Source organism: Callorhinchus milii, unplaced genomic scaffold (assembly GCF_018977255.1).
Source record: "Callorhinchus milii isolate IMCB2004 unplaced genomic scaffold, IMCB_Cmil_1.0 Scaffold31, whole genome shotgun sequence".
Classification (NCBI taxonomy): domain Eukaryota; kingdom Metazoa; phylum Chordata; class Chondrichthyes; order Chimaeriformes; family Callorhinchidae; genus Callorhinchus; species Callorhinchus milii.
This window is the reverse complement of record NW_024704772.1, coordinates 1,919,933-1,935,960: the sequence shown is the minus strand read 5'-3', so window position 1 is coordinate 1,935,960 and position 16,028 is coordinate 1,919,933. Positions and strand designations below refer to the sequence as shown.

Sequence of the window (16,028 nt, the reverse complement as noted above, 5' to 3'; positions counted from 1 at the left end):
CCCTGGGTCAGTGGCCCACCCTGTGTATTGTAAAGACAGGGTGGGACACCGTCCAAGGGGTGGGGGGGGGAAAAAAACCACCCTGAGACGTTATGCTGTGTGAGGGACGTCATGTAAAGGTGACAACAACAAATTATATTTGTGCGGCGCCTTTCGCGTCGGGAGGAAGTCCCAAAGCGCTGGAAATACACGTTGTTGTGGATATTGGGCATAAGACGAAACAATTTAAAAGGGCCGGAAGATAGATTAAATCATAACTAATAATCCTTGCGTTTGACATCCCAAAAGCGCTTCAACGACGACAACAACAACAACTTGCATGTATGTACTCCGCGCCGCCCCTTTGCAAAGTATGGTGACTGTTTTTACGGGCAAACAGATACAAATACTGATAACAGGTGGATGTTTGTCAGATGGGGAGGGAGGGAGGGAGGGAGAGGAACCAGGGGCTGTGATGAAAAGATGGGGAAAGTTGCAGGTGAGCCATGCTCCTGAACAGGCTGGATGGGCTGAATGACCTCCCTCTCTGCCTAATGTCCCCCCTGACCCACCCACCCACCCAAGCAACAGAAGACCTGGCTGCAAGAGGGCAGGACTACATCTCCCAGCCTGCTCCGCGGTGGGTGACGGAGAGGAGGAAGGGGAGGGGTCGGGGGGGGGGTGTGTGGGTGTGGCGCCGAAGCGCGTCACGGGCTCTGACGTCAGCAGCGCGGCCCTGAGTGGTGGCTCGGGCCGGGCCGAGCCGACCAATCAGAGCGCGTTGCTAGCACGCCGCTTTATTTTTAGCATCGGGCGAGCCGGCCGCCTCGCGACCCGGCGCCGCGCCCGACGTGACCGTCGGCCTCCGCGCCGCGCCGGGCGCGCGCGCAAAAAAATAGTGCCCTTCACTCAAATCCCCCCCCGTGTGTGTTTTGAAGGGTCTCCACGCGTTTCCCCCCCTCCCCCTTTTCTTCCCCTAAATACTCACACACGTGGGGGGGGGTGGAGGAGGGGGGAGTCGCTGTGTGTGTGGTGGTGGGGAGGGGGGGGGGTCGTCGAGTTGAGGGAGGAATGAGGCTGGGGAAAGTAGTGCCGGGCGGCTCGTTGAGAGGTGGCGGCGGAGGGAGGGGGGGGGGGGAGATTATATAAGTGCGCGAGGGCGAAGCGGCTAAAGTTTTGGGCTGAGGCGGCGCGAGCGACGGCAGCAGCACCGGCCCCGGGCTCCCTGCAGGCACCTCAGGTAGGGCCGGGCCGGGCCTCCCCTCCCTCCCTCCCTCCCTCCCCGACACCGTGTCTCCTCGGGGAATCATCGTCAGGGAGGGAGGGAGGGGGAGGGATTTTTTTTTTTTGGGGGTGGGGGGGAGGCGGTGTGGGGGGTGTGAGGGGAAAGGGGGTGATTCGTGTTAATGTCTCTCCCTCTCCTCTCTCTCTCTCTCTCCCTCTTTTACCCCCTCCCCACCACCCCCTTCCTTCTTCCTCTCCCCCCACTCTCTCTCCCCCCCTCTCTCTCTCTCTCCCCCCTCTCTCTCTCTCCCCCTCCCCCCCTCTCTCTCTCCCCCTCTCTCTCTCTCTCTCCCCCTCTCTCTCTCTCTCTCCCCCTCTCTCTCCCCCCTCTCTCTCTCTCTCCCCTCTCTCTCTCTCCCCCCTCTCTCTCTCTCTCTCCCCCTCTCTCTCCCCCCTCTCTCTCTCTCCCCCTCTCTCTCTCCCCCTCTCTCTCTCTCTCTCCCCCTCTCTCTCTCTCTCTCTCCCCCCCCCTCTCTCTCTCTCCCCCCCCCCCACACCGCCTCAACTCTCTCTCTCTCTCTCCTCAAGGAATAATATATTAACGATTCGTAGTAACTGTCGATGTGTGTGTGTGTAGGGGGGGGAGGGAGAGGGAAAGTGGGGGGTGAGGGAAAAAGGAGGGGGTGGGGGGGTAGGGAAAGGGGAGGGGGGAGGGACAAGTCGGGTGATGTCCTCTCTCTCTCTTTTATCCTCTCTCTCTCTCTCTCTCTCCAACACCCCCCCCCCCTCTCAAGTCAGCACCATTTCTCCTCCAGAAATAATATATAATAATTCAGGGTAACTGTCAATGTTTTTTTTGGGGGGGAGGGTTTGAGGGAAAGTGGGGGTAATGTCCTCTCTCTTACCCCCTCTCTCTCTCTCTCTCTCTCTCTCTCTTCCCCCCCCCCCACCCCATTTCTCCTGAAGGGAAGGAATCGTACACAATTAACTCAGGAGTTAACTGTCAGTGTTTCGGGGCGGATTTGTGGGGTGAGGGGGGGGCAGAGCCCACACCATTTATCCTCAAGGCATCAATGATAATTATTCATCACGAATCTCAAGTGGTTTTTTTTGGGTGGGGGGGGGGGTGTATTTTGTGGTATACGTGGAGTGGGGGGGGGTGAGGGAAAGGGGATAATGTCCTCTCTCTTACCTTCTCGCTCTCTCCCCCCCCCCCCCCACCCACTTAAGACAGCAACATATCTCCTCAAAGGATCAATAATAATAAGTGTGAATGTTTTGAGGTGAGGGTACGGAGATGTTTTACTCCCCTCTCCACCCCCCCACCCCACTCTGTCTACCTCTCACACCCACACAGAAGCACACCCACTCTCGGCCCGGCGTACAACTAACTCCCCCCACAACCCCCTCAGAGAAAGATCCTTCGCCGCCAGAGTATTTCTGTGTCGAATGATTTGTTATCGATGAAAATAATAATAATAATAATAATAATCCTTGCATTTGACACCGCAGCTTGGCTTGTCGCGCCGTCGAAAAGTCTCAAAGCGCTTTACAGGATTTTTTTTTTGCTGTGAAGTGTAGTGACTGTGTTTTGTAGGCGAAACTGAACTGCATTTAGCAGATGTTAAAAGATTTCTCCCTCTTTGTGTGTGTGTGTGTGTGTGTACATATATGTGTGTGTGTCTGTGCAGTACAAATAGAATGCAGCTACAGTCTAATATATAATCTATAAATACTATAATCTATATGTGATACAATTTGTGTATTATATATATATACACATTTGGAGAGAGAGAGTGCAAACCATAGCGTATAGGGATGTGTGTATTCAAATCTATTTCAGAAATGTTTTTTTAAGAGGGGGCGGTGGGCAGAAACTGAGGCTGACTTTTGTTTTTATATGAAAAATGAATGTCCATGGACGTGTGTGTAAGAAAAATACATGGGTTTTAAATGGAGACTTTACTTTTTTCATCTTTTAAAAAAAAAAGGTGTTGTTTGAATCTTGCGACATTAAATATCGTTTTGGATAAATGGTTAAAAATACAGTTGCTTTTATTATATTTCATTTCCCCCCCCCCACCCACGCCGCCGCTCCTACTCCCCTCTACTACTTTCCCTATTTAAGGATATTCTGAAATGTAGATGTTCTGAAACAATATGTATATTGTCTTGCGTTTCTTGAATGTACCAGAGGGTTTTAGTGGACGTGTCAGGCAGTAATGCCTCTGACCGGCGGCGTGTCAGTACGAGGTGTCGATTGTTTTTATATCACATATATAATCGGTCAAACAACACACACACACACACACGCACACAGCTTTGGGGTAGCGGGGGTAGTAAAAAAAAAGGGAAGGAAGGGTTTAAAACTCTCGAGAACCGATGCATGAAATGTAACCGGTGCTGGGATTGTGATAAGAGGCTTTAAGGAGATTTGGAAGGTTAAAGTCCTCTGGTTGTGTAGCTCCTTTTTTTAGATTTAATGAGATTTTCTCTTCGACTGCACACAACTTGTGTGTGTTTTTCCTCCAATGTATTGCACTCTGGTGGGTGCCGGTGATTGCAATCGCAACCCGAGACGTTTTAAGGCTTTCGGGGTGGCGGCGGCGGCGGCGGGGCGGTGGGGGGGGGGGGTTGCATGGAATTTGATGGGAGGTGGGGGTGGAATGGGTTGAGAGACATTTAATATTGAGCAATAGGGGGGATGCGGCTGCGCATGCGTCGGGGGGCTTTAAGTGGGTCAGTGCGCATGTGCCCGGCATGCGCTGCACCCTGGAATTTGTAGTTGTTTCGCCGACTGACTGCACTACAGTCCCCACAGTGCAGCGCAGCTGCTGGCACTTGTCCTCTGTTTGCTCAGCCAGTGCTCCGTGTGGGTTCCCGGGTTCATTCACACCAGCTGCCCCCCCCCCCACCGAAAGTGCAGCTCGGGCTGTAAAGATGGCCGAGGCGACGTGAAACTGCTGCGGGACGAGAAACTCCCAGCAGCCTGCCAAGCCGCGGAATTACAACAGCACCTTGCGTTTAATGTACGCGCCGCCCGGGCAGGGTAGCGCCCCAGAGCGCTTTACAGTGCCTTCTGTTGGGTTTGGAGTGCTGTGGCGTAGCGGTTAGAGCGTACGCCTCGCAAGCGAGAGGACCCGGGTTCGATTCCCTGCGGGGAAAAACCTTAGGCAAGTTTCCTTACTCCACTCCCCCCCCCCCCCCCCACTTCTGTTTATTTAGCAGTAAGTAGGAACCCAGTTGTTAGTCTATTGGCGGATTATTATTATCATGCAATAGCATCTTCTATTTATATGGCGCACTTCACATTGAATAACATCTCGAGTGCTTTTTAAGGTTGCCGAGCAGGGAAGGGGTAGGAGGTGACCATAGGTCCGGTCGAAGAGGTGCGTTTTAAGGTGGGGGCTGAAAAGCTGCGTGGGGGAGGGCGGGCGGGCGGGCGGGCGGGCGGTGGGGTGGGGGGGGGAGAGAGAGAGTTCCAGCTAGAACCATAGAAATGGAAAGCTGCCAAGCACTTCACGGGTAATTGGTGACTGCGTTTGTATGCACAAAGCAGCAGGCAATTTTCACACAGCAAGGTCCTGCAAACAGTCGTGACGTGAAGGACAATTTGCTGGCCAGGACTTTTAGCTTTTATGTATGTTCTTGAAGAACACAGTACTGTACTGTATGTACTAGTGAGATTTGGGCGATTGTTCCTTTATTATTTGTCAGTGACCGATGATCCGCAGTATCTAACTGTCAGGGTGTCAGGACAGTCAGGACGTGGGAGTGCCCTACAAAACCCAGTGGTTGAAGGCGAAGCCATAATAACTTTGAAGAGGGAGTTAGTTAACTATTTGATATAAAGCATTAACAGTTCGTGTTTATGTAGCGCCCTTGAAGCAGCATCTCGGAGCGGTGCATGTTCGAGGGATTATATCAAATAATAGTCCCTGCATTTGGTACAGCGCTTTTCACGTCTTCTAGACGTCTCAAAGCGCTTCACGGAATATACTGTGAAGTGAATTGACTGTATACGCCAAGCAAGGGAGGAGGGCGATCTATTCACTCCTCCCCTGCCTCCTTCGAGGCAAGTTTCAAAACCCTCCTCTTCGAGCGAGCCTTCGGCTGCGCTCCTGCCCTCCACTCCCCAAATCCCTGACCGTCTTGGGACTTCCTCCTGACGTGAAGGCTGCTATACAAGTGTAATTTTGCATTGGCAAGGCAGAGTCGCGAGCACGGGTGGATAACTCTTTTAAGATGGTCTGAAGAACCAGCTCCTGTGCTGTGAAATTCTTTGATTAAGTCGGCTTCTCCGTGGATTGCAAATTAAGAATACTTATGTGTATCGTTCACAGAGTTTCTGGTGGCATGTGTTAACCATGTACGTTTGAGGGAGTGTTTTGGAAACTCTTCAACTTCCGCCACTGGGGATTATCTGCCTCTTGTTGGTGTTAATGAGAAATCCACACCCCTCTGTGAGTGCTGGTAAAGTGCGCGGTTTCCTCTCCCCCGCCCCCCCCGTGCCGCCGAAAAGGTATTTTGCCCTGGAGCCATCTTTTGTCTCAACCCTTCTCATTGCGAAGCCGGAGTTGTGCAGGTCTGTAACGTCGCGAAACCGGCTGGGAACGATGGGATGAAGCCGGCCCTCTGGTGAAATGAACTCGGGAGAACTTTGACCTTGTTGGCTGCGGAGCAGTGCTTCAATTCAAAATGGTAGACTTGGAGAAGGAGGGAAAGGAAAGGACCAGAACTGAAAATGCTGCACGTTTCTCTGAGGATAATATCCATCATTGAGGTAGCATCAGAAGGAGCTTGATTCCAAGTACGCCTTTAGTGACAGAGTTCCAGATGACCGCTGATAAAAGCTGGAAAATATTCTACTCTTCAGCGCTGACTTACCTAAAAGGACAATATAGTAATACTAATCTTTGCATTTGATGCAGCGCCTTATCACATGATTACCACGTCTCAAAGCAGGATTTCCAGAGTAAATATAATAATTATTATAATAATAATCCTTGCATTTGATATAGCACCTTATCACATCTTTGAGCCATCTCAAAGCGCTTCACAGAATATACTGTCAAGTGAACTGACTGTATATTTTGTATATCAGCAACTTGGGATGTCTCCCGACATGAAAGGCGCTTTGCAAATGTAATTTCGTTGTTGTATATTTTGCGGGTGAAACGCCCCCAGCGGTGTCCCACAAACAGTCGTGGATTGAGTGACCAATATTTATTTATCTTTGAAGGGATTATTAACTATTGTGTTTGTAGGTGAGTTTGCACACAGCAAAGCCCCACAAACGGCCGTGGAGTGAGTGACCAATTTTATCCAGAAGATTGTTGGCCGGGACACTGGGAGAGAGAGAAACTCCCTTCTCTTTTTGAGCAGCACGACGGAATTTTCTTTAACGTCCACCTGAACAGGCACAGACGGAGTTTGGTTTACCATCTTATCCGAAGAACGGCGCAACACCTCTGATAATACAGCACTAATTACCCGCTGGGTTGAGAAAAACTTCTTGGTGTCTTCTGAAATTGCCTCTTTGCAACCCTAAACCTTGTTCTACTGTCTCGGTGCATCCGAAAGTATTGTTCTGGGTTTACTTTTCCAACCCCTGTTTAAAATTTTATACACCTTTTATTTCCAGACACGAGAATTTCCATGGGTCGTGTCGAATGCATTTGAAACTCAGTTGGGTGTGTGTGTGTGTGTGTGTGTGTGTTTGTCTGCGGAGCTATCAACTAGCCAGGTGATGACACTTCTGGAAAGGAAAAAAAAAACCCTTGCATTGGATATAGTGCCTTACCGCATCGTCGAGACTTCTCAAAACGCTTCGCAGAATGTACTGTCTAAGTGAACTGACTGTGTATTTTGTGGGCGAATGGTGGGGTGAGTGAGTAAACCGTCCCAAACCTTAGCTGTTGAACGGACTTTGTGGCCGGTTACGTCAACTGGGGTTGTGGTCTGGGTTGCAATAATAACGCTAGACTTGCACACATACAGCCCCTTTCATGTAGGAAACAGTCTTGAGCTCTTCAGAGCAATGGGCACGATCGCGAGCAGGTTGAGCTAGGCGACGGATTGGGTCTAGCCTTCTGCTTGTTCCTCGTGTCCTCCGTTCCACCACCCCGGCCGTGCTTTTTAGCCACTACGCCCCGAAACTCTGGAACACTCTCCCTTTATCCCTCCGCCTTGCCCCCTCCTTCTCCACCTTCAGGTTGCGCCTGAAGACCTTCCTTTTCAACCGTACTTACGGTCACCTCCCCCCCCCCCCCGGCTCGGCATCGTGCTCCACTATTGTTCAGGCGCTCCGAGACGCTAACCTGCGTTGTTGTTGGAAAGCGCAAATGCCTTTAGACTGTTTTTGAAAGTGGAGGAGAGTCGGAGAGTCTTTTGATAGAGATGGAGGGATTCTAGCGAGTGGCGTCATGGGTGGGTTTGGTACAGTACAGTACGCGGGCAGTTCAGTAACCCCACAAAGTGTTCGAGGACCTATTTTTTTTTCTGGTCCAGCGAAGGAAACGCAGTCTCTCACTTTGTATCTAATAAGCATTTCTGACCCTGGACTGTGGACATAAAGCCTCCAGCGGTGACCTTGTTAATTCTCTCGTCTGAATGACCCTGCGGAGTGGGAACAGGGAGTTCTTTTCCAGCTGCAATCTGTACAGCAAGGATAGTTTTTGGTGCGAAAAATGGATGTGAGCAGCATTTAACTCCCTCCCCCCCCCCCCCCACCACCACCACCGCCGCTTTGATCCGTGCAAAGTTAAGCATTGGGTGGATTCAGGACTAATAGTCGGGGGTGAGATTTCACAGATTGAGGGTTCAAGACTCCTTGATTCGCAATTTCAAAAAAAAATAATAATCCTTACATTTGATATAGCGTCGGATCGCATCATTGAGGCGTCTCAGAGCCTGCACAGGATATATGCTGTAAAGTGTAGTGACTCTGTATTCTGTGGGCGAAACACGGCGGTCAATTGCACACAGCAGCGTCCCACAAACACTCGTGGATTGAGTGACCAAATTTGCTAACACAGCAACGTCCCTCCACATAGCCATGAAATGAATGACCGATTTTATCTGGGGAATTGTAGGCCAGGAAACACACACAGAGAGAGACAGAGAGAGAGACTCTCTTCTCTTACTGCCTAAGCTTACTCTTAATATGCACCTGAACCCTGCGATCAGATTATAGCCAGTAATTCCCTCAAGTTTCTTTCTATATATAAACCACCTGAATCCAGAGATGGACCTCCAGCTGATCACAGCTCTCTAGGTAACACCAGCCTCCAGCTTTACCTTCTTAAAATGAAGTGATTGAGGAAGCAGCCGTGAGTCGTGTCCGTTGGATAATCGATGCGGGGCTTTAGGACTTAAATCGCCCCTCAACAGATGTTGATCCCAACCCGAGTAGGAAGGATGCTAACAGGGATGTTGTGCAATGACCCTGGTGTTGGAACAGTCTTGTGTTGTGTCAGAAGCCTGCTAGCTCCACATCAACCCCCTCTCTTTCCCAATAGTGTCTCTCAGTTAGTACAGTTTCTTAAATCTTTCATTTGGATCAGGCCAGCACACTCCAGCGTAGTGTTGCAAGAGCCCTCCGAGATGCTGCCCTGCGTGAAGGACGCTATATAAATAATAGTAATGATACATATATATCACGCTTTATCACGTCTTCAAGGCGACTCACGAAGCGCTTCACGCAATAATATACTGTAAAGTGTATTTTGTGAAGGTTTTTGTGCTGGGGAAGAGGGGGTGTGGGGAGCACGGTACGGTGCCTGATCCGCTTGACGTTAAACATCCTGCGACGTTAGAAAAGAGAAGGGAGCTAGTCTCTCTCTCTCTCTCTCTCTCTCTCTCTCTCTCGCAAGGTCCGAGCTGACATTCCGCCAGTTAAAATTGGTCGTTGACTTCATGGCTGTTTTTTAACTGTGTGCAAAATGGCTGTCGGGACGTGCCAACAAAGCACACAGTTGACAGCCTGCGAGGCCCTGTGAGATATTCTAGGCGCAGTGTTAAAAGGCAGGGTTTATGACGGGCCTGTTAACAGCTGCTGCCTTCAGGTAAGGACGGAGGGGGTGGGGGGGGAGAGAGAGAGAGAGACAGACACAGAGAATAGAAGCATCCATTTTAGATCCTCTGCTCAACCCAGCCCAGGGGCGTGAGGTGACGTGGACAGACTGAGCACGTGCCCCGTGCAACATATCTCGAATACCATCCCTGGCTGTGAATGGTGCACAGAGGGGTGGGACTGGCGCAGAGCCAGGTAACTAACTCTGGAGTCTGGTGCTTTAATGATCGACCTGTAGGAGCCGTGGTAAAGGGCGCTTCCTCAGCGCAGGGACGTTAACACGCTGATGTAAGGCAGCCCAGATAACCAAATGCTTAAAAGCGTTGCATTCCTGTATCATGGAGTCCTGTAGCGTCGCGGTTAGAGCGCTTGCCTCACGAGCGAGCGAGCGACAGCACCCGGGTTCGAATTTCTAGGCAGGACAAAAAGTTGCACACATTTCCTTATTGTACAGCGCTTTCACACGAAGGACGCTGCGTGAAAGTTATAAAGATGTTGGAAAGCAGTGCTCGCTGGTGGGGCGCGCTCTTACCTCGAAGTTGGGCTGTGTGGGACTTGAGGGAGGGGACTGTGCCCTAATGGGCAATGGACTGATGATGCTGGGGCGAGAACTGCATTGTCAGAGCTGCTGTCCTTTGGATGAGCCATTAACTTTCACACAGTTGACCTTAGCTACTTCACTGCATAGTCCACAGGAGACGGGATGAACAGGGTACGTTGTACTCAGTGACTTGTGTTCAGAAGTTTGAACCCTTTGGATTCGGGATTGGGCGGAGGTAAGAGAGAGATGATAATAATCTTCCATTTGAAACTGGCTTTCACGTCAGGAGGTTGTTTATCTCAAAGCGCTTCACATTATTTACCATAAAGGGTAGCGACTGCGTATTTTGTAGGCAAATGCTGCAGCCAATTTACGCAAAGCAACGTCCCACAAACAGCCAACCAAGTGATTGACTGAATTTTATCTCGGGGCAGTGGAGAGAGGGAAGATTGTGAGTCAGTATACCGGGGTGTGGTGGGAGGGTGAGACAGAAACTCCCTTCACTTTAAGGTCTCCCTGAATGTGGAGAGGAGAGTGAGAAGGAGGGAATGAGAAGGTTGTTCTGTGTACACAGAGGAGCTCTATGTGAATCCCGTGGCATGCATTAAAATGGAGGTGGGATGTGCCACTTTAATGCATGAATTCCTTAGGTTCCTACGATGGGATAGAATTTAAATCTGGATGCTGTACTCCACATTTATTAATAATAATTCTTGCATATGATATAGTGCCTAATCAGGTCTTCGAGGCGTCTCAAAGCCCTTCACAGAATACACTGTAAAGTGAATTGACTGTATTTTGTGGGCGAAACGCAGCAGCCGGTTGCACACAGCAGCGTCCCCACAGACGGTCGTGAATTGAGTGACCGGATTTATTTATTTTCGAAGGGATTATTACCCCCAGAAAAGCGATCCGCCAATCCGACTGACAACCAGGTCCCTACTTACTGATCGGTAAACCGAAGCGTGGGCGTGGAGTAGGGAAACTCGCCTGAGGCTTTGCCCTGCCTGGGATTTGAATCCGGGTCCTCCCGCTTCGGAGGCGAGTGCTCTAACCACTCCGTTTCTGAGCCTTCATCTCAGGTGTTTGGTTTGGAGAGCATGGGCAGCCCGGCTCCGTCTCACCTCTGAACCTGCCGCACAACCTTCTTTGAAGACTTTGAGCTCACAGTCTAGGCTGATTCCTCCAGGGAAACGCTGCATTGTCAGAGGTGCCATACTTCGGATGAGGCACTAAACCGAGCTCCCGTCTGCGCCGGTTTCCAGTGGGCGTTTAATCCTGTGATATTATTGAAAAGGCGAAGGGAGTTTCTCCCTTTCTTTCCACTTTCCAGGGCCAACAATCCTCCAGATTACTCATTCACCTCATGGAAGTTCATGAGGCTTTGCTCTCGACGTTTGCCTCACGCTGACTGCATTGGGCCGTAATTTCCTGTGAAACGCTTTGAGACACCCCAGACACGAGTTGCTTTCCTCGAGTGCTTTCGTAATGTGGGAGCCGCCGTCCTTTGGATGAGAAGTTAAAACTTGCTCCTCTTCTTCGCCTGATCAGGTGGATGTTAAAGATCCCGCGGGTAAAAAAAAAAGCGCAGGGAGTATATCTCTCTCTCTCTCTCTCTCTCTCTCTCTTGCGGTGTCCTGGCCGAGAATCCCCCGGATAAAATCGCTCGCTCATTTCGTTGCTGTTTGTGGGATGGTGTTGCTGTGCGCAAATTGGCAGCCGGGTTTGCCTACGCGTACAGAGTCTCGCTGAACTTTGCCATAACTGAAGTGAAGTGCTTTGAGGGGTCGTCTGCGCGTGCAAGGCGGCCTATCACATGCAGGGATTAATATTATTGTAAAACGTAACATCAATTTCGCAAGCAATCTTTACTTGCACCGTGAAGCAGTCTATGAGGGAGGAGAGAGAGAGAGAGACCGGTGTAATCTAGTACAGGATTAGTTTCACAGATTGGGTGTCAGTGGATTACAGCGATGCCTTTAACATTGGATCCCCTTTAAACTCGCACACAGGCTGTGTGGCCCAGTGTCCAAGCTGCGTTTGTGAGCCGCTCGCCCTTCCTTGCCTGGTGCCTTTCGCGTACCGGTTGAGCATCTTGAGAGACACCGGGGAGGGAGAGGCAGGCAGGCAGGCCGGCCGAGAAGGAGAATATCGGTTGTTAACCAAAAACGTGCGTAAGAGAGGGATTCAAAGGCAAAGGGCGGGCTGGGGGGAAAGGAAAGGGTTGAGGGAGAGAGAATTCCAGAGATAAGGCTATAGACCTGTAGCGTACTGGTTGGAGCATTCGCCTTGCAAGCGAGAGGCCCTGGCTCGATTCCCACGCAGTGCAAAATCTTAGGCAAGTTTCCTTACTCTGCATATATACGCCTCTCCTTGTGTCCTGGCTAACGATCTTTCTCCTTCCCCCTCATAAAGTTGATCACTCACTTTGTGGCCGTTTGTGGGACGTTGCTGTGCTCAAATTGGCTGCTCGGGTTGGCTACAAAATACAGTCACTACACTTTACAGTCCTGTGAAATGTGCCCTCGAAGCAAAGGCTGTTGTATGAAATAACGAGGATTATTCTTATTGCTGTATCCTGTCTGTGTCGCACGTCGGTGAGCAGTTGAACGACCCTTTTGAACGCAACGGAGCGGGTGTGTGCCTTGTCTCCCAATTTCTTTCCGACTTGGCAAGAGATTCCAAGTTGGAAACTCGGGAGCGAGACAGTCGGGATTCGTCACGCCGTGGTTTGGAAGAGAGTGGGAATCGGAAAGATCGTTGCATTGCGCTTCCCTTCTTCGTGCCTTTCCCCTTTGCGGAAAGCAATAGTCAGACAATACAGTAATCCTTGCCAGTTAGGGTTAGACACCTCAAAGCGCTTCACAGAATACGCTGACGTGAATTGACTTATTTTGCGGGCGAAACGCGGCGGCCAACTGCGCACAGCAGTCATGGATTGACCGGTCTTGGCTTGTCTGCCCGGTACATCCTCGAATGGCAGTATAGTTCGGCGTTCAGCTTGTGGGGACCTTTGGCTCCCCTCTCTCGCTTAAGACGATCCTACAGCCCTGCTGTAGATTATGTCGACCCGGACTTTCTACCTGGGGACGTTTTGTAGGCAAATGAGGCAGCCATTTTGTGCGCAGCAATTCGGCCATCCTCGAGTCCCGCACTGAAGCGTCGGCCGAGACTGTGCGCTCAAAGTTCCCGACTTGAATCGGGCTTCCAGGCAGCCTCTCCGCCCCCATCTTTTGGAACTCCCATCTCACAGTCTCTTCGCCTCGCTCCCTCCATCGCGTCCTTCCAGGCGAATCTCAAGACCCTCCTCTTTGACGGCGCCTTAGGTCACTTCCCTACCCCTACCCTCCCAGCCCCCCCCCACCTCCCCTGATCCCAGCCCCCCCCCACCTCCCCTGATCCCAGCCCCCCACCTCCCCTGATCCCGCCCCCCCACCACCCCTGATCCCAGCCCCCCCCACCTCCCCTGATCCCAGCCCCCCCCACCTCCCCTGATCCCCGCCCCCCCCACCTCCCCTGATCCCCGCCCCCCCACCTCTCCTGATCCCCGCCCCCCCACCTTCCCTGATCCCAGCCCCCGCCACCTCCCCTGATCCCAGCCCCCCCACCTCCCCTGATCCCAGCCCCCCCACCTCCGCTGATCCCCGCCCCCCCACCTCCCCTGATCCCAGCCCCCCCCACCTCTCCAGATCCCAGCCCCCCCACCTCCCCTGATCCCAGCCCCCCACCTCCCCTGATCCCAGCCCCCCCACCTCCCCTGATCCCAGCCCCCCACCTCTCCTGATCCCAGCCCCCCCAGCTTGGATCCAAATCCCTGACTGTGCAGCACCTTGGGATGTCTTCCGATGTAAAAGGCACTGCGTAAATATAATCTGTTGTTTGTTGTTGAACACACAACCTTCTGACTCAGAGGCGAAAGTGCTACCAACTGAGCTCGCCTGACATCTCTTCTCCTGCTCGGTTGAGACAGTATGTGGGCTGTTACCATACACAGCCATCGAGCCAGCATTATGTTTTTTCTCTCTCTGCCCAAGCCTCTGAATACAATCTCGCCTCCTTCCCACCCGCTTTTCAAACCAAATTGCCTTTTTAAAAAGAATTTAGGGACGTTTGTGTTTGTGGTGGAGAATTGCACATTCCAACCACCCTCTGGGCAAAGAATTCTTTCCAACCTCCCCTTTAATTCTTATTGCGAGCGTCTTAATTTTACTCCCCCGTTGTGGCTGACTGGCCGACAGCGGAAATAATCTCACCATTCATCCCAACGTAATCTTGCGTAATCGTAGAGACCTCTGTCGGTTCACCCCTTAATCTTGAGGTGTACTGTTCTTAAGTCTCTCTCCTTACGTGAACTCCTCTCATCTATGGTGATGTCTTCGTCCATACAATATCTGATGCTTATGCCGCAATACGGTGTTGGGGGGGTGAGGGGGGTGATTTGGCATTTCTTTTGAGACATCTTGATGATGTGATAAGGCGCTGCATCAAATGCAAGGATTATTATTGCAAAGTTTTCAGTGCCGATTTACTGCGCAATGGGAGTTGGCAGAGAGCTGATTATCCTTGTCTTCTCTTAAAGGATTCAACGGACACTCTCTATCTCAAGCGATCTGTCGGCACTTCCCACCGCAGCCCTCTCAAGACCAACCCAAGCATGCATTTGGAGATCAAAGTAGCTTTAAACTTCATCATCTCCTACCTGTACAACAAGCTTCCAAGGCGTCGGGCAGACCTATTTGGCGAGGAGTTGGAGCGGCTGCTCAAGCAGAAGTACGAGGGACACTGGTACCCCGAAAAGCCACTGAAAGGCTCCGGCTATAGGTGCCTGCATATCGGGGAGACAGTTGACCCCATCGTGGAACAGGCCGCCCGGAGGAGCGGGCTGGATATCGAAGACATTCGGGCCAATGTCCCTCAGGAGCTAAGCCTGTGGATCGACCCTTTCGAGGTGTCCTACCAGATTGGGGAGAAAAGTGCTGTCAAGGTCTTGTACATGGATGATCATGAGAGCAGCGCTGAGCTGGACAAGGAGATCAAGAGCAGCTTCAACCCTGAGGCTCAAGTCTTCACTCCCATCACCGAGCAAGGCGCCTCCTTGTCCAACTCGCCCTCCCCCTCCTTTGGTAACTCTGTGAGCCCCACCTTCATGCCCAGGTCCACCCAGCCCATCACTTTCACCACCGCCGCATTCGCTGCCACCAAGTTCGGCTCGACCAAGATGAAGACGGGGGGGCGTAGGATGACCCGCTCGCCCACCAACAACCTGATGAAGCAGAAGGGGCTGTCTAACTCCATGCACTCGCTGGTGCTGGGGGGGAACCAGATCCCACCCTCCTCGCTCTCGCCCAATGCCAAGGAGTTTGTGTACCCGGGCGGCTTGAGCCTGTACTTCGGCGGGGAAACCCCCTCCTTCTCAGGCCCAGCCCCCTTCCCCAGCGCCTTTGAAGTGCCCCCCCTCTACAGCAGCACCAACAGCCTGGCTGACAAGGGCCCCTTCGGCGAAGGGCTGGATTTCAACCTGAACGCCATGCAGTATCCCAACCAGCCATTTCAGCCCGTCGTGTTGGCCAACTAGACACTGACTGAGTGACAACGGACTGCTTTCTATACACACACATGCACACACGCACACGCACACACACACACACACACACACTACTCAAAGGAGGCCAGCATTAGTGTATTGTGGTGAAGAGCACTTTGGGAACACTATTAACCCCCATCTCCCCCAACACACACATCACCATCAACCCCCTTGCCCTTTATCTTTACTCCCGCTCCCCTATCTTTTCCTTCCCTTTATCCCCCTCTCTTCCGCGCCCCCCCCCCCGCCCCACCCCACACAGTCAACCGTTCTGTTGCATCTCCTAAGCTTCCATATTCCATTGAGTTTCCGCCTCCCCAATTGCATTGCCATTGCGTAAAGCTGTGTGTTACAATCGCTTGCCTCTCTCTTTCTCTCTCTCGTTCTCTCTCTCTCTCGCTCAAATCCTGCCACCCCCCACCCCCACCCCTCCAGGGAAGATGCCTTTTGAAGAGGGGGGGATAGTGAGGAGGGAAAAGGAGAGGAGAGCTCACAAAGCAGGATATTGAAAGGCTGCATATTAGAGTTTGTGGAGGGAGAGGGGAACCTCTTCCCTGGCACTCAGCTTTGGGGGGGTGGGTGGGGGATTCTCACGCCTGTATTTATTGGTGTTTAACTTGCCTTGT

At 51.8% G+C, this 16,028-nt stretch overlaps 1 protein-coding gene across 2 annotated transcripts; it reads left to right on the top strand.

The window, feature by feature from the left end:
* The first annotated feature begins 1,138 nt into the window (after positions 1-1,138).
* On the top strand, positions 1,139-15,642 carry LOC103189233 (protein Tob2). Of its 2 annotated transcripts, none has more exons than XM_042344969.1 (2): positions 1,139-1,219; positions 14,398-15,642. In XM_042344969.1, exon 2 carries the CDS (start codon positions 14,473-14,475, stop codon positions 15,391-15,393), a length of 921 nt encoding a protein of 306 aa, XP_042200903.1. In that variant the 5' UTR covers positions 1,139-1,219; positions 14,398-14,472; the 3' UTR covers positions 15,394-15,642. The 2 variants fall into 2 exon arrangements, with proteins under 2 accessions (XP_042200903.1, XP_007907760.1); XM_007909569.2 differs by lacking the exon at positions 1,139-1,219 and adding an exon at positions 12,288-12,415.
* The last annotated feature ends 386 nt before the right edge of the window (positions 15,643-16,028 follow it).

Coding starts and splice junctions, on each gene's coding strand:
- LOC103189233 (XM_042344969.1), top strand. CDS start 14,473: ATGCATTTGGAGATCAAAGTAGCTTTAAACTTCATCATCTCCTACCTG.